The 21917-nt window shown below is 41.5% G+C and overlaps 2 protein-coding genes across 3 annotated transcripts; both read right to left on the bottom strand.

Moving 5' to 3' along the window:
• Positions 1-2703: 2703 nt before the first annotated feature.
• Positions 2704-5395, bottom strand: LOC125288581 (homeobox protein Dlx1a-like). Its single transcript, XM_048235053.1, has 3 exons — positions 4356-5395; positions 3914-4113; positions 2704-3729 (listed from the first exon to the last, which is right to left on the bottom strand). The coding sequence occupies exons 1-3, from the start codon at positions 4534-4536 to the stop codon at positions 3469-3471; spliced, it is 642 nt and encodes a 213-aa protein (XP_048091010.1). The 5' UTR covers positions 4537-5395; the 3' UTR covers positions 2704-3468.
• A 773-nt stretch (positions 5396-6168) lies between these two features.
• Positions 6169-18474, bottom strand: metap1d (methionyl aminopeptidase type 1D (mitochondrial)). Of its 2 annotated transcripts, XM_048234207.1 has the most exons (10): positions 18418-18474; positions 16187-16353; positions 14790-14939; positions 14467-14615; positions 13944-13986; positions 13613-13773; positions 9075-9175; positions 8408-8455; positions 8109-8187; positions 6169-6717 (listed from the first exon to the last, which is right to left on the bottom strand). In XM_048234207.1, exons 1-10 carry the CDS (start codon positions 18455-18457, stop codon positions 6639-6641), a joined length of 1017 nt encoding a protein of 338 aa, XP_048090164.1. In that variant the 5' UTR covers positions 18458-18474; the 3' UTR covers positions 6169-6638. The 2 variants fall into 2 exon arrangements, with proteins under 2 accessions (XP_048090164.1, XP_048090165.1); XM_048234208.1 differs by lacking the exon at positions 6169-6717 and having other exon boundaries at positions 8109-8207.
• Positions 18475-21917: the final 3443 nt, after the last annotated feature.

Below are 21917 nucleotides of genomic sequence, written 5' to 3'. Positions count from 1 at the left end.
CGGTGGTCCTGTCGAAGAACTGTTTCTGTAAGGCACTCTGACCGTAGACTGATGACAGTTGATTCTGGAAACATTACAGGCCAGAGGCCAATAAAACGACAAGAGCTTGTTGGCCAAGACTCTTTGAGCGTTGTGGTGTGCAGCGCTGCCAACAGCTTTTTTATGAACCATTGCGGTTAGTCGGTAATGAATGGAGTTTCCCGGGTTCCATTCGTTTCTTAATAGGATCCGATTATTTAGAGTTGTTATATACACCAACAGTACTGTACTGGCCCTGAATAAGAGATGAGATAGAGAAGAAGAGAGAGAAAGAGAGGAACAGAGAGAGAGAGAGAAAGAGAGAGAGGGGACGTGAGGGCGTTCCTAGTGTGGCCTGGGTTCTTCCCCCAGCAGACTCTCTGGAGTCAGCGCGCGCCTCTCCCAGACGTTTTATGTTGTAGGCCTCCAAAAAAAGGCAAGAGAAAAGAAGAGAGGGAGAAACCGAAAAGACAAAACCGCCTCAAGCAGACCGACATGGAAACATTTCCCCTCCCAACTCGCCTCCACTCCCGGCCTCCTGCCTCAAGCTATTCTGGTCTCTGAGCTTGGGTAGCCACTTCTTACGCTCACAGTTCAATGCCCTGAAAGCATGTATAAGAAGAGTTATTTGTGTATTTAGGCTAAGATTAACAGCAGTAACATACCATGTTATCATAGTTTTAATTTGATAATACGCAAGTAATTGAAACTGGCATTCAGTTGTTGTAGTTGCAAATGTCAGCACACTTCTAACTGAACCGAAATAAATACAGGAAGGTAGGTATGGCCGCAAACAAGTGCTAATATCTAATTTCTCATATATGCATATGTTAAAAAAATCTTCATGACAATTACTGATCCAGGTAAATTTAACACATGATGAAAGTGTATGTGTATATGACCCTTGCCGGATTGGTGTGTCCAGTCAGTCAGCATAGCATAATTGATTTTACACGAATTTAGAAGATATGAGGTTACAAGAATTAGGCTAATAACATTAACATGTTAGGCAATTACATAATTGTATATCAAATAGTAGTAATAGAAATAGTCTTTAAGTATAGCATAATTTATTATGCCTGCAGATCAACATGAAGCAGTTGGGTAATTTCAAGATGAAATGATCAGAATTCATATGGATTTGCATTCGTATTGGTCTAGGCTACAACACAACTGCTGTAGATTCCATGGCTTCCTTAAAACAGCAGAATCAGATCTCATATGAAAATCGTTAGACATTAAAATAGAATAATTTATTTCGGCTATGTTCATGTAGGCTATAGCAGAATATGGTAATTGATATGACTGATAAGGCGTGATGAAATATGCCTAGGCTATATGCCTGGAAGGTGTCCTTAAATTAAGATTATAATCTCAATTACCGCAACAAAAAAAAAAAAAAACACAGCCTTATGTATAATTTTACCTACAAATTCAGATCCTGACGCAGGGCCTTGTTTATAGGCTACCTCACATCAACGAGCTCAGTTATGCGCTAATCCAGGGAGATGCAAGAGCAAATCCCGCTCGTTTTCTCCTTTTTTTCCGCCCACATCTTAATTACTTCCGTTCGCCGCGTAATCAGCCGGAATAGTGTAGCTGCAATTTTGGGAGCGAGAAAAAAAATGTTCATAATTTTCCCGAGGATTACCAAACCTTTGAGTGCCATTAGTGTGACGAAGGATAAACATTCAGGCTAATAATCTTTGGTTTTTCACTCTTTCTCTCCTCCCAGATAGGCCTATAAAAAGAGACGTGTTTGACGCTCACTACGCAGTCATATTTTGAAACTGAGCAGAACTCACAGTGCCTAACCTTATGGAACAGCTGGATAGAGGAGCGTCCCTCATCTGGAATAGTGACTTAACCTCTGAAATATAGGATTCTCAGCGCTTGAAGTCAAATTTATGTACTGAAGAGTAGGTAAGAAACCTAAAGCTTGATTTTTACGCATGGTCAGAAATTACTTGTATCCTACCCTAGGCCTAAGTGAATTAAGTGGGGTAATATTTGGTTTATCGCTGAAATGCCATCATGTCTATTTACTCAGGTCAATGGCACTGAGGGAGAGGATGGGAGAAAGTAGACTAAAAGAGGGACGGGTCCATCAATCAATTTTATAATAGGCTATTCCGCAATTTAACGATATCGAGATGTCTGTAGCCAGATAGAAATGTGGTCTTTGTCTTAACTTATTGATTACATTACTGAAGGCTGCGCTAACATGAGGCTGCAAGCCCCCAGCACCTGAAAGCAATTTGTCAGAAAAGCGACAGAAAGAGCCGCACACCTATTTCAGCTTTTTAAAACATCGAATTCTGCCTCTCTATCCATCTCCCTCTCTCTTTTGTTAGAGTGAAAGGATTCCCTGACCGGCAGAAAATTGCTCATAATTGTCGTAACGATGGAAAACGCGGGAGAATGAATAAAAGCAAAATGACTGTAATTACGTTTCTATTTAGCGGGTGCTCGCTCGCTTGCTCGCTCACCCGCTATCAGTGGGCCAACCCACGCGCGCTTCTGCAGCTGCACGCGTCTGTGTAGTCTTGTCACAGCGGGAAAGAGACAGGCGAGAAGAAAGTGAAAAGGCCATTTTCGAATTAAAGAGTGAATGTGACAAATAATATTAAAACTAAAAATGTTATAGCATTTAATATTTTAATAGTGAAATGATCGTTGCAGATGTCCATGACCCTAATAATGCACATAGGTGGTTTTATTAGACATTATGATCTTTAGTAGGCTAGGCTACAAAATAGGCTAAGCTAGGCCTATATGCCCAACTGTACTTTTTTATTATTAATTTGTGTCATCATTATTTGGAAGAAATAAAACACTATTTGATAATAGCTAAATGTCAGGTTGATTTAATTCTGTACAACAAATCATATGCATTAGTCCAAAGCTGAGTGCTGAAAGTAAACGGATACAATGCATCATGGAGACCTGAAGAAAATTCGTGATTACAGAATTTAAAAACCTGGAAAATAAATAGGCCTAGTCAGAAAAGGAAACAATGGCAGCTTGCAGAGATCAATGTTCATTAATCAGTCTTCATCACAGCATACGCGTTCACTGAGGTAGGCCTCCTTCTCCAGAATATGGAGCAGTCAGGCTTTGTGACAGCACTGAGCCCCTTTCATGATAAATTACAGAAATAAATTATATCTTGTGCTCCATTTTATCCAAAGGTTTGAGCTTATTCACAAATAGCTTTGCCTTTGATGTGAGATTTCCCCCCTGGCAAAACATGCATTACCTTCCACTGAATGTATCTGGTCCAAAGGAAAGCAAAGGTTTTGCTAAATAATTAAGGCCTAAACTATTGCAAGAGAACACAACAGTTTCAAGTGTCACAACCTGTATCAAACCCTTTCCGTTTCTCAATTAGAATCCTAGAAAGTCTCAGACAGTTGGAGCAAATGTATGGCCACACTGTTCAGGCAAAGCTCATATCAACTGGGTATGCTGTGTGTCTTCCTGGTGGACTGTCTGGTACCAGTTATTGTACTCCGAGACGTAGGACACCATCGTTGGCTCGGTGGAATCTGCGTAGGATGTGAGGTAAGAGTTCCACACCGAAGTGGTGGGCAGCGTAGTGGCAGACAGTCCTTGTTCAGCTATTTGCGTTGTTGTGGATTCAATGGTTCCTCGTCCCTGCTTGATGATTTTCTTAAACTTGGACCTTTTGTTCTGAAACCATATTTTAACCTGTGAAAGAAAAGAGACAAGGGACACATTATTACAGGCATGGGCACTGAAGGTGGTTTTGTTAGACCAACAAGCAGTCAACAAACTAGACATTACAATAAACAACGGATTGTTCTGCTTGCAAACGACGACACATTTCCATTGGAGATTAAATTAATTAGTGGATTAGGTAATGTTAACGTGCCTGTGTCTGTGTGATTCCCAATGACGCAGCGAGTTCGGCTCTTTCTGGCAGCGCTAGGTACTGCGTCAGCGCGAAACGTCCGTTGAGCGCTTGTAGCTGCGCGCTGGAGTAGATTGTTCTGGGCCGGCGAATCTTCTTCCCTTTGCCGTTGAAGCGCACCAGTCCACCGCCCACTATCTCACTTCTTTCTGGCTTTGATCCTACAGGTGGTAACAAAATACATGCGCACACTGTGATGAGGTCATTTTGTCCAAGCCTGAGCAAGCATTCTGAAATAATGATCTGTTATTACAGGCTGGATATGTGGCTTATCAACTTTCGCGTGAAGTCATTACAAAAACTAATGTTATGATCATTTCTATCCACGGATGTTGCTCTACTTGAGTGCAACCCGTAGCTATGTGCAAAGATATTGTTATGAGAGAAAGTGGTATTTCCTTACCTGGCTCGGTTAAACTGGGGGTTTGGACGGCGCCAGTATAAGGCAACGGGCTCAGCTGAGAGCAGGTATATCCCAGTGGATGGGGGACAGAAGATGCGGTTCCGTAAGACATCTCGTGCGCAATGGCCCCGATGGAGAAGTGTGCCACCGGCGACGGTTGCGGAGAGCCGCAGTAATCCATGAGCAGCGATATTGTCTGTGGGGAGCTTCTGTTCCTATGACATCCTTCTCATTCTAAGTTGGACCTCGTGTTGTCTTCTGTTGTGCATTTTCAAAGGGGCAAAGAATGATTTCGCGGAGCCACCTATTTTTTCTTCAAGCGTTCTCAGTAAAGAATAACAAAAAGCGAACTTTTTTGTCCAACCTTACAGTAAAATGTCTTGAAGCGATTGCTTTGCATCACGGCGAGCAGTGTATTCGACGTGATCTGATTGGCTTGCTGTACATAGGAGATGCTGCCATTGGTCGTGAAATTCAGTCTGTGGTCTGAAAATTGTCCGTATTTACCGCGAATCTATATATTCAGACCTGTTCAGATGATACGGAGTGGGCAGATGTTATAACTAAATAAAAAGTGTTTAAGAGGTGACGTTACAATATTGCCGTGATTGCTTAAAAAATTATGACTTAATTTACATTTGTTCACATCATGATAATGTGTATAATTTCTTTGTTAAATCAAAGATTCTAGATGATGCAGTGTCCGTTTAGGCTTTACTAAACATCAGTCTAGGTGTAACATACCAGGTAGGCCTACATTCGCAGACCCTTTAGTTGATCGTAATATGGTTAATTATGCAGAAATCAGTTTCAGTGGACCACCGCTGTTTCATTAGCATATCACGAGCGACGGATTTGCATGTCAAATGCCTAATTGACCGGATGCTTAAACTGTTAATTGCTTACAATTGTAAAGTCGTCATTACAAATATTTCTTCAGATTCGAGCCTACCTGTGTAGAAGACAAGGCAACCAAGAACATGAAAGGTGTGCAACTAATTAAGATTTATAGAACTAGGCAATGATACAAATAGTCATACAATAGTAATCCCCGTAATACAAATAATTAAAAAATAAAACGTTGAAAAGCACTAAGGATATGTTTAAAATGTCTGAATTAAATAGCCAGGCCAAAATGTAAGTCCCATAATTTAACGACAGCATAATTCAGTTGATTGTAACATTTAAAACATCACCTATCATTTTGTTTCTTTTCGCAAAACGCATATCCCCTGACCATGCCAGCATGACATAAAATCGTTAACATTATCTCAGGGAGACAATGGACTGTCCTCGCTTGATGATATTAGACGCGGCTCATACAGTAAGCACACACCACATAGAGAATCTCTATCACAACACATCCAGCTCGTTAGCCTGTATATCCCGCCAGTCAGATGCTCATAACGGCATTACCTCTGCAGTAACTTCATCAGACAGGCAGACACGGAGAAAAATGCATTCCGCTAATTGGATGTAACGAGATTTAGGATGGTCAAGGCAGGCTGAGGGAATGGTAAAATATAAACCTGGGTGAAATCACCGAGCAACTGAAGACAAATTAAATAAATACATTATGTTTAAACTTAAATAATTCACTCCAGACAAAATTATTCTCTCCTGATTTCACTTAGTATGGTAGAAGCTGTGACATTAAAAAATAAGAGCCTCTAAACCAAATTTATCAGAAATATGAATTTCGCAAATCTCAATTTTAACATACAAACCCTCAGTATTATCTCATATTGACCTTTAGTTACACTGAAATGGAGAGATAATGGCGATTGTGGGATATTACAAATTACAGTAGACGTTTTAAAGAAAGACAAAACTTTACTTAAATAACACTTACTCTCACATTGCAGGCTTACAAGGAAGAGTTCAGCTCAGTGTCCCTGTGTAGTGTTTTAGAAACAATGCCTAAGTCATCCTGACACATTTGTGATGCGATCTAGGGAAACCCTTCACATGGTCCACTCAAAAATCCTTGATTTTTGCTCCATTTAAATCCTCTCTTGTGAAATGGTGAAAGATTCTGATACCATCCTAGCAACATTCTGGACACTGTCCCCTAGCAAAATCCTGGATGCCATCCTCCCAAAATCTTGGATGTTGCTAGGATGGTATCAGAATCATAAATTGGTAAAATTGCACCATGTGAACTGTTTTCCCAGATCACATCACATTTATTTTACAAATACACACACACGCGCGCACACGCACACAATCATTCTTGCAAATAGCAAAAACATAAACATACAAGCATACAGAAACACACACACACTAATATTCTTCAGGGAGCTTGGTGAGAATTTCAACACCATCAGAAGTGATGACGACAGTGTGCTCAAACTGGGCTGATCTGAGGACACACACGCACACGCATATGCACACCACACACACACACACACACACACACACACACACACACACACACACACACAGAGAGAAGCACATGATCAGACTGAGTCTCAAGTCCTGTTGGATACCACCTCAAGCTGTGCATCCTCTCGAGCTGGCGGGAAAGGTCTCATCGTCTCTCCCTCTGCCCCTCCCCCCCATAACCACTTAATACAATTACATCAGAACCGCTCACCTCTGCCCATTTTCCAATGACCCTTCATGCTAGCGTCTAAACTGATAAAACCCATCCCCTACCAGGAGGACACTACACCCCCCAGCTCTTGCTTTTGCCTCACCCCTTTTTCTGTCTTTTAAACACACACACTCATATTCCAACAGCATCACACAGTGAGCCGGCTGCATAATTACGCAACATCTCAACTTCTGCCTCACCACTTCACAGTCTTCTCTAGCACCCTCAACACTGAGAGCCGTCATAATCAGTGGGGCTGCAGGTCGGGAACTAATAATGCCACCTCACCCAGCCCTCATGCATTCCCATTCAGAACTAATGCTACGCTAAAGCAGCAGGGGCCTCTTCTGATTAATAGTCATAGAATATGATTACAGACTACTACAGGTGTGTTACAGTGCCCTCCACATTTATTGATACCCCTGGTGAAGTTGAGTAAAGAGAGGAATTTAATAAATCATCTTTTGGGAATTGATCTCAATCTCAGAATGAAATTATTGAGGAAAAATCCAACACTGATGGGAAGCAAATGTATTCTGAGAAAGAACAATGCATCATAAAGAAATACATATTTTTTACCAAAAACACATGTGCCATTATTGGAAACCCTGCATTTAGTACATTGTAAAGCCATTAAAAAAAATGTATTAGCCTTCTCCTTTGACACGCCATGAAGTTGGAGAATACAAATAAAGGTTTTTGAGACTATTTCTCTGTACAGAACCTCTCCAGATTTATTTTTTATATCTTAGTGAACCAGGAAGTCATGGAATACTACTCGAAAGTCCATATACACTCAGGTTCACTTTAAAAAGTTGAATATAAATTGAAAGATTAAGTTGCTTTATAATGTTTTCTAGGGCACATGGGATTTGGTTACACATATTTATTTATTTATGATGCCTTTATTTCTCAGTATAAATTTGGTTCCCTTCAAGGTTAGATTTGTTTTCTGATAGTTTTCAATGCGACACTAAGACAAATTCCCAAAATATGATATTTTTATTCTACCTTTTGCTCAGCTTGACCAGGGGGGGCAATAAATGTGGAGTGCTGTATGTGATTTTATCAGGTGTATTATAATAATATGCTAGCCAAGTGGAGTACAGAGGGACTGTGGTACATAGACTGTGATACATAGATATATGGGGTGATACCTTTTATCATCCACAGAGACGGCAGTCCACTTGTCCTTCAGGATGCGGAATTCTGCGGATCCCTCCATTAGGATGGGTTCTAAAGGAAAGAGGAAGAAACTACATACATACATAAACGGACAAAACACACACACATACACACATATACACACACACACACACACACACACACACACACACACACGCTCACCTGCAACGAGGACACCAAAAGACAACTATCGTTGTACACATTCATGTAGGTCAGCTGACAGATTATCCTTGTTCACACTCATGCACACCACAATCACACACTCACTGACCTATAGTGAAGGCCATGCCCTCCTCCATCTGCAAGTCATTGTCATTGGCTGTTGAGAGGAGTGGAGATCCACATGTAAGTAACAGCAGTTAGTAGTAATGGATACACCTGCACGTTTTTTCGGCATGCAACACATTATAGCACTATTATCCGTGATAATCTAGGCCATTTTATTTGTAAGTAAAAGCTGTTTTTAATAAACTGAGAATGACAATGTATGGTTTAGATGCGAGGACAGTGTACAACCACTATGGAGTACACATAGTAAATTATCTGAAGAAATCAGTTCATTTACTGAATAAATAATAGGACATAAGAATCACAGTTATAAACAAATGTTTTTCAAACGATTCTTAAAAAAGCTCAAGAAATCACATAAACACTTTTTGACATACTAAAGTCTAAGATAGCAAATAAAATGATATTGTTATTGGTTATGCACAGATAAGCATTGCCATGAATCCCAAATTAATCCATTGAAGAGGTTAATAGTGAGTGAAAACCCTGTCAGAAATCTTTTTTGAAGAAAAAAACATAGATTAAATAAAATGCTATCCATGAAAAGGTGAACAGTTTTAATATGTATGCATTCCTCCCTTTTCCCCAGACAGAAACATGTCTGAACTTATAACAATTGGATTAAAAGCAGTTGATAGCATATGCCTCACCATGATGCCATATCTCTGGGTGGCCGTGGAAATAAGACCCGATTCCATGCCCAATGAAGTAGGGACATACACTGAACCCATGGGTATAAGCTGTGTCACTGCAGTAGTGGGGGAAAAGGAACAAAACATTTAACATTTATTCAGACAATCACAGTGTGCTTAATTACATACTGAACCATCTGGTATTGTAGACTACTGTTCACTCTATAGTGCTTTTTAACAGCACATACTATATTTCAAATACTGAGCTCATTTAACCATTTTAGTAATGTACTCTTTTACTATCTAAAATTACACCTTTGATAAGTATGTGATTTGTTTGTGTTTACAGAGCTGATCATTTTAGATTTGGGTCTAGACAAACATTTGTAAATACAGAAAGAAAATACACTTCCAATATACCACAGAAACAGCCAAAATATATCATTTCACAGGGGCAGAGATGGTAAAATATCAACATTTCAGCTGTCCGACAGGCTAAGGGTAATCACTATAGCAACGGAGGGCAGCTGCTCTATTCACTCCTCTCTAAATGAGCAATTACAAACACGCTGAGCCTCTCCCACTGAGACACATGTATTTTAGGCCTCATATTATGACAAAGAAAACCAGTTTATTTCTTACGTGGGAGAGTGTGTTTGAAAGGGAAGTGTGTGTGTGAGAGTATGTGTGTGTGTTTGAGAAAGAGGGAGAGAGAGAGACCGTGTTTTCATTTCTGATTCACCAGTTTGTGACAAATGTGAGTTAGCATGTACAAGACTCAAGACACTAACAACAGAGTCTGTCATTATCTTTATAACTATAAATATTCATCTCTCTGAGAGGTGGCTGTGGACAGAGGGGAAGTCACTATGGTCAGCACTCAGCCCCGCACTCAAGTTTCAAGTTCATCCAACACACAGCTCACCCACTCTCTGTAGTACTTTGTATCCCACCACTCAACACACACACACACACACACACACAGAGAGAGAGAGAAGAGAGAGAGAGAGCGCTCAGCACCACTCCTGTGGTGACCCACACTCTCCCTCATTCTGTCCAACAGCACTCCTCAAGCTACTGGAGATCTTCCACCCTCTCCTCTCAGTTCACCACTTTCTCTCCCTCCTCATCCTCCACATCCCCCTCTCCCCTCCTCCCACATCCCTCCAGCTTCCCCTCCTTCCTCCTCTTCTACATCCTTCTCTTTTTCTCTCTTTTCTCCATCCCTCTCTTTTCTTCCTCCTCCTCTTCTCCACCCCCTCTCCTTCTCTTGGTTTAATTGCAGAGCCCTCTGAGGCCAAACTCTGTGGACTAGAGAAGAGGGTGTGACTTAAAGAGACAGGTTCCCTCTGTGTGTAATGTGCAGTCTGAAGCACAGTACGCCTACATGTCAGAAGGGCACCGAGAGAACGCAGACCTCCACCAAGACCACATGGTTCTGGGTATCATGGCCTATGAGAGTCAACTGAAAGTTCATGCACTCGCGTAGGAACCTCTCTGTGATCCCTTCTACCATAATTGTGTAATGTCACAGAAAGATGATGGAGAGATATGATTAGAGATGTAAAAGAACCTTTCGCCAAAGTTGCTTATTTATGCTTTTTTTTTTTACAGAAACGCAGCTCATCAGGGGTGTTTTTGGGGGGTGTATTTTAGCTTCACTGACATTTGACTGTACAAGTCAAATAAATATGCATATGATGTATGTCATCTTGTGTCCTTGTCACAATTTTACACTTTACAACATTTAAACATCTGTAAGCAACCTGTACTGGTGTACAGATTAGTATTTCAGACTTATTCCATAACTAAATATCTCTCAAGGACTTTCAAAGACAAAAAGAGCCAAATAGCAGAAGCACAACAGGGCCACATTGGATCTCTTTCATAAAACCGAAAGACTCTCAAGGATGAGAACAAACAATAAGAAAAGGACACAATGGTATGGATCCTCTAGATTCTTTGAGCTTCATCTTCTGAAGAAGTTGGATTGACCAAAGGTTTGTAGTCAGTAAGTAACTACCAGTATATTGCAAAAAAGGATTGAAAACAACTATACACACACTGACACTTCATAGTCTCTCTATATATACTATGGTCTCCACTTGTGGAAATAAGCTGAGAGAAACCTCTAGCAGGAAATTAAACAAGGGTGTGGTATATCAAGCTGGTGAAAAAAATTGACTTAAACTTGGGACCCATCTAGATTTAGTTAAGTATACTATATATGGTATGGTAAACCTTTAAAGTACAGCTATTAAATGGAAAATAAACTATTAAGCAGTGTTTTAATAAACACATTATGGGAAGTGTGAACTTAACATAAATGTTTGTATATCCTTCTGAAATAAAGTAGCTGAAAAAACAAAAGAGTTTGGAGGTGAATTTTTACTATAATGGTAAAAAGGTTAAATAGCTTGGAGTTTAGGAGCTGTTAAAATGCAGTGGACAAACAAAGGACCACAGTGACGCAACAAATGATTTTTACAGGCCATCACACACAGCAGCAATATAAAACAAGATGGACCACATAGTGGCACATAACATGACCACTTCATGATGTTGCCACCTGCTATGGGGGAAAAAGTACACAGAATGTTCGACACAACAATATATGTATTCTAAAGCGACACACATCCACATATTCACTATAAGGTCACAAAACTACCACATGTAACACCAGGTACCAGGTTTCACACCTAATATAATGTAAAGTCCGCCGGTCAGAACAGGAAAATAGATCCTTTCAGGAGGAAGAAAGACCACTCCCTTGCACGCCAGGGTACTGTTCGTCCTGTTGGGATTTATCTTATTATTCTGACCATTATCCTTTACATAATACTCATTTAAGGAGGAAATGGTTCTGGGTTCTTATGGGATAGAACACGTAGGATTATTATCTGAAGGCAATAATATGTATGAGCACAACACTAAATGTAGATTATAGACATTTATAACGGGTCATGGGCCTAGCGACGATGACAAGAAAATCAGAAAATCCTCTCCTTTGCTTGCTTTGTGCATTTGAACTATTAAGTTCTTTGGGCCAATCAAGATGCAAGTATTTGTGTAACTAAAAAAAGCCAATTGTGATGCAAATGAGGGTTCTAGGGAGCACGGTGTCTTTGTGGCGACCTTGTGGCTTGGTGGAGATGAATTGGACGCGCTCCGCGATGAGACGAGTGCCTGCATGTTGACAGGCAAAGACAGGGAGATATGCAGAGCACTGCACTCTCCCCCTATAGGGAGCACGCGCTTCCATGCAGAGAGGCAGCTACCCTATAATTTTCACCTCCTAAAGACAGACAGAAACGCACGCACACACACACACACTTACAGGCACACACACTCTCTCTCTCTCTCACACACACACACACACACACACTTACAGGCACACACTCTCTCTCTCTCTCACACACACACACACACACACACACACACACACACACACACAGCACAGACACACACAGAAGCAGAACACAGGCATAACCACAAGCACATACACAGTTGAGGACAGCAGCAGGAACACACACACACACACACACACACACACAAAACCACCTTCAAAACTACCCTGTAATTTAGATGGAGAATGGAAAGCCCAGTGCACCCTGGGTAGCTGCTGCTGTTCGTGTGCTAGTAGTAGTGTGAGTTTGTGGGTTCCTATGTGTGTTTGTGAGAGAGAGAGAGAGAGAGAGAATGTGTGTGGTGCATTAACAGTCTGAAAGCAGATTTGGCACATTATTACACCTCTGGATGGACTGAGTGTAGAAAAAGACAAAGAGATGAAAGAAGTGGAGAAAGGGAGACAGGATTATTCCCTCCTCTGGAGACATAATGGCTGTGCCTGCAGCACAATGCCTGTTTAGATGCCTTTTTAAGTCAAACGCCAGCCACATCCACAAAATTCACTCACCTTTTTCTGTTTACCTTGTAATCACCCTCTCTCTCACATGGACATGCACACACCCTCTCTACCCTCTCTGCCCTCTCCCCCCCCCCACACACACACACCACTGAAACACCCATTTCAATTTCATGGGGCTTTAACACACCATTGTGAAACTCTCAGGATTACCATCCCAAACTTCCACATCTTCCAAGAGGCTTTGAACAGCACTGCATCTTAGTTGGAGTTTATACTCTGTTATTGCCTCAGTTATTGCCTCTGTTATTGCCTCATCCATTGCCTGGATGATACGACCATTTACACAATACAATGCACGTTGCATTTTTGATACATCTACTCTGCAATAGCAATGATACCTCTAAAAACACTAACTTGCCGCGTCACCTTGAAGGACGTCGAAACATGCCAAGAATATTCCTTTTACATAAATCAGGACAAGTGTGTTCTAAATGAATGTGTTTGTGACAGAGACACATGTCTTTGTGTATGTGTTGACGCCAACATTCTTTTCAAGGGATGTCAGTTCATGTTAGACTTTCAAGCGTTGAGAACTTTGAGTGGGAAGAGGCCTTCACTACACACACACACACACACACACACACACACACACACACACACACACACACACACCACACACCTGATTGTGATTGTGTTGCCGATGACACAGAGGGGTTGACCAGGGCGGCAGGCGGCGATGGCCTCGTCACGGCAACGTCTCGCCACATCTACCAGCTTCCTCCCTACCTCATCCACAGAACCAACTAGAAAGGTCTCGGAGGTATCACCATGGTAACCCTCCAGGTAAACCTAAGAGACAGCAAGAAACTCTATAGAACAGCGGCTTTTATACGTGTGAGCATACTGTATGTATAAATTAATTAAAAATGAAAGCATTTCAATCAGTACCTCTATTTTATTTAGGTGTATGTACTATTATTGTGTACACGTGTTTGCTTAGATTTTTAGCAGGCACTCACAGTCACATCGATGTTAATGATATCGCCATCTTGAAGCCGACGGCTGCAGGATGAAAAAATAAAACACAAATTTACTGCCAAGGACATACAAGACCACTCCAACATACAGTCAACGAATCAGAGATGTGATGCATAAATTAAAAATGCAAAAACATAAATTTGAAAAAAAAAATTAGATGCATCCTAAATGGCTCCTTTAAGAAATGTTATAAAATCTAATGTAAACTAAGTGAAAACGTAACCTGGACTGGAACTATGAATTCATATCTCTAGGCGATCTATCCTATGCATGCACTTTTTGTTGTTGTTGTGGTCTGTGTTCCATTTGTTTTGTTAGCAACTGTTGCTCTTTTTCAGTTGTTGGGTGTAGAGATTATGTCATAATGTCAGTGTATTGTCTTTTAAATAGTCAAATATCTATAAATATAACAAGACATACAAGATATAAGCAGGTTACCTTTTTGCAAAAGATGGTGTCTATAAAGATACACAGACACAATCACACACACACACACACACACACCTGTCTGGTATGCCGTGACACACCACGTTGTTGACGGAGGTGCAGACAGATTTTGGGAAACCCCCATAGTTCAGTGGGGAGGGGTAGGCATTGTGGCGGATCGCTTCCTGATGGACTATGAAGTCTATCTCGTCTGTCGTCATGCCAACCTAGGGGAAGGGATAAACAACATAAATGTTCCATTGACTCAAAGCACAAACAAACACACAAAAAACAAAACTCCCCAACATTTGTGGAGTGTAACACATGTACATTAGTGCACATACGCACACACACACACACACACACACAGACACACACACACACACACACACACCTATTACCTTGAGACTTCTTCCGGCTAGAAGCAGTATTTGTCTGGCAAGTTGGCAAGCCCTCTTTAGACCTTCAATCTGCTCCTCATCCTTAATCTCGATGTAGTTTGGCCAATCAGGAACAGAACTGGAGGACACATAGTCAGGCCTCTGGATGTGCTAGAGAACGAGAGAGAGGAAGAGGAAGGGGGAGAGGAGAGGACGAGAGAGAGAAACATGTATGCTGCAGTTCTTAACAATATCATGACCACACCTCAAAAACACTTCAGTCTCTTCAAAAGCTGTTGCTAGAGTTTCCTTTGTTTTATTTTCCTTTATCTGAATGAAGGTTATGGGAAAAGGGAGAGATGGGAAAAAAACAACGGGGGGAGAATATGGACAAAAATGGAAAAAGGTCCAATTTAAACAGACAAGGCGGAAAGTAAAATGCGGGTCCTCCAGATGAGAGACCGATACCTCTATATCTGTCCTGTTTTTACTTTGTTCTGGCTTTTAGGACAGTCTCGTTAAAACAAATAAATGAACAAAATAAAACATAATGTAGTCTAAAGTATATGATGACTTGGGATTCTCTGTGTGTATATGGTGTGGAAAAAGATGAGAGGAGGAGAGGCTGTAACTGTCCAATGATTTAACATCCTTTCCTGTGATCACACAACACACACACACACACACACACGAGCAGAGAGAGAGAGAGAGAGAGATAGAGACAGTTCTAACAGAGTGCTTAGAATAAGAGACATCTGAAGAGGACTCATCACACAGAATCATAAACTATGAGCTTTAGGACCATCCATTACCAATCAGCCTATTCCCTTTCTTCTTCAAAGCTTTCCTATTTACACAATTCACGGTAACACTTTAGTTTAGGGAACACATGTTAGCCATTAATACATAACTAATATGTGTATGTATGTATTAGTGCTTAATAAGGTTTGTATCAAGTGTAATTACACATGTATTAGGTCTTTCTCCAGCAATATCGAATTCTTACTGAATAGGTAATTTATTCTTGGTAAATATGCTCCCTAAACTAAAGCGTTAACCAATTCACATTTCACAATTGACACCATTTCAAAAAACATCCAATCACAAAAAAATAACATAATCTTACAAGAAAAAGAAAATCTATCATCAGTGAGCCACACTTACAGATCATGATAGCATGTCTGAGTCACTAAGAGGGCCATTCTTTCACATATATATCCTCAAATGCAACACTGAATCTAGCAGTCTCATTTTTTCCATACTGGTAAGATCTCTGAGCGAAACTGAACAGACATGTTCCTCTAGGCCGATCTATAATGGTAGACCTAGTCGCTACCTTTGAGTCATAATAGCACTTGGGAGGTGCTGCTGGTGGGAAAAAGACCCTCAGCTGGATAGTGAATTAAGAGAGTCATTACTTTGGGCACGACGTAGGGAGGTCGGACCACAGCGGGGCGCACCACATTGTGGGAGTGGTGCCACTTCCTCCAGAAGAAGCAGCGGTGCGGGGGACGCTGGAGGCCAGCTGGGCACTGCTGGGGGCACGGGGGGCCCCATGCCACCCTCTGGAGTAACGCAGGCCAACCTGCAGCAGGCACAGATGCAAGTGGAGATGAGGCATCAGGCTACATTCACACATATTCACAGATGCAAGTGGAGATGAGGTATCAGGAAAAAGGAGTTGGCACACTTCTCGATTCTTTCTTTTCTTTTGTTTTATTTTGTCATGCTCTGTTTAGTAGAACGTTTCAACACTTCAGTCCTCTTCAGAAGGGTGGAAATGTTATTCTAAGCCAAGCATGACAATAAAACAAAAGAAATGAAAGAATCAAGAAGAGTGCAGAATCCTTTTTAAAGAATATTTTGACACCTTTTTATCCTGCACCTATGATGCGCACAATGACCTCTACTAACTGTACATTCACACATACCACACAAACACATTTGTGCATACATTTAAAGACATACAAGACATCAGCACATTTGTGTAGATACTTGCTGGAATGTACATATTTGTTACACATTGTATGCATTATCAATATGAATAGGTTAAATCTGCCATCTGACGAAGACCTAAGTGGTTGAAACATTGTGCATCACCCACTATTAAACTGGGAGCTTTAGAGACAGTGTGCGGATATCTTTTCTTTTGTTATACTCAGTATTTCTAGTATCCAGCACCTGTAGAATCAGTATAGATGTGCGTACACCTCTACACTTTAAATCTGCCATGCCAATAAAGCTTTTGAAAAACAAACATAGAAATGGACACTGTGGATATGAAGTGTTTGGCTACATTCACATGTATAATGCACACACAGAGATCAACCCCAGGACAAACCGTGGTCATTCTGGAGTAAGTCTGACCAACCTAAAGCAGACTGAGCTAAAAACATGGTACTTCAGAGTTCAATCTCTACAGCAGTATAGAGCCAATATCTATGTGTGTGTGCATGTGTGTGTGTGTGTGTGTGTTCGGCTCTCACTCACTCTCACACTTTACAGCACTGAATGTATCTCAGCAACAGAGTGCCCTCTACAGCAAATCACCATCAACATGCAGTTGCTCACAAGCTCACTGCACTCTGTCTTAAACCAAAATCATTTAGGCTCAGTTTTGTTTCTTTTCACACAATGCCTACAGCCACAATGGCATGGCGGTGTCTAATGCCTGAAACCCACATGGTTATCACAATTGGGTTTCTGAAATAGACTCATGCTGTCTGAGCAAAAAACAGGAATGTGATTTACCCTATACATTGCCATGACACATCAGAGAAGCGGAGGAGAGGCGGAGGGGAGAGGGAGGGAGGGAGGGAGAGAGAGAGAGAGGGAGGGAGGGCTGAGGAGGGAGGAGGACAGCGGAGGGAAGGAACAGAGGAAGAATATGGTGGTGGGCTGACAAACAGATTTTGGCAAAGGAAATTGTTTGTGTAGGTGTCTCCGACCCCCCACCCCTCTGTTTGAGTGCATGTGTGTTGGTGTGACCATGTGTGTGTGTATGTGGGGTGGTGGAGTGTGTATCCATAGGTGGTCCTGCAATCTGAGATGAAGATGTGGTCAAGTGTATGTGTGTGTGTGTGTTAGGCTGAAAAGCCAGAGAGAAGAGTGTAGCCTACCAATCTGTATGTAGCCTACATAGGCTATCTGACATCTCTCTCTCCTATTCTAACAATTCCAAACATGCTGCTAACATTTCTACACGAGTTCTAATGCGGGCCCCACCAAACACACACACACAATCCAATTAAATAGAAATGACAATTGCATTCTGCACTAGCTTCGTGTTTTGCGCTACAGAAAATAATGTAGGCTAGTGGCTGTAAAAATAGAAAGAACATCGAGTCCTCGAAGTGGTAAATATGCTTATACTTAGGCCTAGCTAGCCTTGTCAGTCAATAACAAATCGGCAACCTAACTGCAAGTCAATCACGTTCAGGTGAGTGACAACTTCTGTGCTTATTGTAAATCCAAAGAGTTTGTTCGATGTTTTGGAAACTAAAAACATAAGGCAAGCTGTGTCGAGGCTATGACAAACGCACCAAGCCTCAGTTACAATGATCGCTTAGGTCTATTAGGCAACACTTTTTGCTAGCCCAAATACACAAATGTGCCGTTTAAATGAGCAACCCTGGGATCCAGCTCTTACCTGATCTACATGACCACTTCGTAGCAATGGGTGCCGCCATGATGTTTGCAATAAGAACAGATCACGTGACCAGTGTATTTCTTGCTTAGAACGCCACCTGCCTACACAAGAGGTGATGACAGTGTTCAAATTCCAACATAGATTATCAAATGGAATTTTCATTGTACTTTTGTACAATGAATATTGAATCTCATTTCATTTCTTTCTTTCTCGTGAATTCCACCGGCATTTAGGGCAAGATGACAGTAGGCAACTTCAGTAGATGACAGCTGAGTTCAGCAAAGTTTCCTGCACAACCAATTAGGCTACTTTACCTATGACTAACTTTATTTTATTAACAGCCAGTTAACACAATAGCCTACCTAAAGCTACTATGGCACGACAATGCATAACATACGATTGAAAAAATTGTATTGTAGTAGTCTTTTATTAAGCCCTATTTTTCAGGACCCAGGACCAAAGGTTCATCTACAGCTGAACCCCATATATGCTCTAAAGAGTACTCTGAAATGCCGGTTGAGTGCAATACATTTGCAAGTTTGTAACCACACTTTTAGACCACTTTTCACTTTTATGAAAAAGGACTATACTGCTCTCAGCTTCCAAAATAGACCCAATATAGTGTTCAGCTCAGAGTTTAATGGTTGCACACGAGCCAAACTGTGGGTGTTCTGGCTTAGCTCATGTTCCCAAGTTTTCTTTCTTTGTCTAAAATGCACCACCACCACCACCACCACTCTTTTTTACTGTTACATGAAAAAAACACACTTGAAATCAGCCATCTAAAAACAAAAGGAATAGGGCGAGCAAGGAGCAGACAGAGAGAAATAGAGAGAGGGAGAAGAGGGACAGTGCTGGAGCAGAAAGGAGTATTCCCTCCTCCACTGTGGGACAAAATAAACAGTAATTAAATTGGGCTGGGCTGGTAATCAGCCACAAGTCTCCCTGTGGCAGCCACTACAGGCCCAGCTGAAATCAGCGTGGGAAACCAACGAGTCCCTTAGCAGGGGCGCAGACAAGTAACACTGCAAACAACTGCATCATACAGTACAAACATACAGTACTAAACAGACACACACACAAACAGTGTTGGGCAAGTTACTTCAAAATCGTAATGTATTATGTATTACTTATTACTGTCATTTCAAAGTAATTTGTTACATTGTAATATTACTGTCTCTGAATTGTAAGGCATTACACTATATTACTTTTAAGTTACTTTTACCAAAATATCTAGAAATATGGATGGATGAATTGGAATTCTAAATGCAGTTTATTATGCTCAATGCAGCTCATTGCACTTCTAATGGAGGGCGATGTGGTATAACATAATGACTGAGCTAGGCTTAAGGCTAACAACAGTAGAATGCAATAGGTGCAGTGATGGCTCATGATGCAATAGTTAGTTAGTTTATTTGTCCTTACATAGGAAATTTGTTTTCACATACCATACAAGCCTCACAGACATGAAATACATAGGTACACACAGTTACGGTTCTTCACCCACCACCCTGTTACCACATACCCCACCCACATAGGTGTTAACAGCACATAAAGGGCAGCCGTGGCCCACTGGTTAGCACTCTGGACTTGTAACCGGAGGCCTGACCAGTGGGCCGCGGCTGAAGTGCCCTTGAGCAAGGCACCTAACCCCTCACTGCTCCCCAAGCGCTGCCAATGAAGCAGGCAGCTCACTGCGCCGGGATTAGTGTGTGCTTCACCTCACTGTGTGTTCACTGTGTGCTGTTTGTGTTTCACTTATTCATTCACTAATTCACCGATTGGGTTAAATGCAGAGACCAAATTTCCCTCACAGGATCAAAAATACATACATACATACATAAACAGCATATATATCACAACAGCACATATACAGCACATATACATCACATTACACAGATACAAACAGGAAAACCATCACCAGTTGGCATTACAGAGGAATGAGGGTGGTACAGTGATCCATCACCGCTGTGTGTTGTTCAGTGCTGCTATTGCAGAGGGCACAAAGCTTTTCCCAAAGCGTACTCGCTTCCACCCCATAGCCCTGTATCTGCGTCTTGATGGAAGCAGAATGAAGAAGGGATTGAGGGGGTGGGTGGGGTCATGAGCGATGGTCTGTGCTCTGTTCTTGGTGAATTTACTGTTGAGATCTGATAGATTAGGGGTGGGGAGGCCTATTGCTTTGGCTGCGGTATGAGTGATGCGTGTGAGTCTGTTTCTGTTGGCAGCAGTTAGCATGTTGAAAAAGCAGGGAAGGCAGTAGAGGAGGATGGGCTGGACTATGCTTTTGTACAGAAGGAGCAGGTGACAGGGGGCAACAGAAAGTGATTTGAGCTTTCACGGATGGCATAGAGTCTCTGTTGACTGGCGTTTTTGTATGTCAGTGGTGTGTTGCTCAAAGCTGAGTTTATTGTCCAGGGTGAGTCCAAGGTATTTGAAACAGTCCACTATTTCTACGGTGTCGTTGTTGATGCAGGTGGGGTTGTGGATTGTGTCAGATGGTGTTCTGGTGTTGGTGATTACAAGTTCCTTGGTTTTACTGATGTTAAGCTGAAGGTAGTTGTCAGTGCACCATTGTGTGAGGTGGGAAATGGAGTCTTGGTATGCAGATATGGAGTTATTGTCATTGAGAAGTGCAAGTACAGCAGTGTCATCAGAGTATATGTGGTGATGGGTGTGGGACTGACGCAGTCATTGGTGTAGAGGGTGAAGAGGAAGAGGAAGAGGAAGGAACAATCATAGCCAGAATTTTGTTAAAAGCAGACAAAAGGTCGAAGTCTGGTCAATTGTGATAGAAATGCTGTAACTTTAGGCTTAGGCCTACTCATTAAAATGTATAATTTTAATACATTTTTAATATAATTTTTAATATAATTTATCCTGGTGCCACACACCTTGCATGTAGCTGTTCGCTTATTTCCTCTGTGCACGAAGTTTTTGTAACCGAAAGTCAGGCTCGGACTGGTAATCTGTACAACCGGTCCATGTGGGCTGGTGACCTCCGGGAATTTTTAAAAAAAGAAAAAAATTATTTAGCCTATTTGCGGCCCGTCATGTAGACCTAGGCCTAGCCTATAAAGGCAGTTGCATCCATTTGGATTGGGGGGTGACAGGTCAATCATTTTGGCCTCTTCATGACAGGTTCAGTGTGTGTTACGATCGCACCCCCCTGTCCCACCCCTCAAGAATATAGCCTACGAGTCCATGCATGGTAGCCTAGGCCAGTGGTTTTCAAAGTGGGGGCCGCGAGGGGGTGCCAGGGGGGCCTCAGCAAGTTGGAAAGAAAAATAAAAGCAACAAATAAATACATTTGAAAATTTTTAAATATACCCATTACTATGAGGGTTGTTATACAATGCCATTATAATAATTTGTCGCATATCTGAACATTATTTTCCATGATAATGACTGGGAATAATAGTAGAGTGATAGCTCTCATATAGCAGAAAGCCCCAAATGTAATTTTACACACTGTATGCTCCATCACAAAGTGCTTGTGG

The sequence above is a fragment of the Alosa alosa genome, chromosome 23 (genome assembly GCF_017589495.1).
Source record: "Alosa alosa isolate M-15738 ecotype Scorff River chromosome 23, AALO_Geno_1.1, whole genome shotgun sequence".
Classification (NCBI taxonomy): Eukaryota; Metazoa; Chordata; class Actinopteri; order Clupeiformes; family Clupeidae; genus Alosa; species Alosa alosa.
This window is presented reverse-complemented; position numbering and strand designations above follow the sequence as displayed.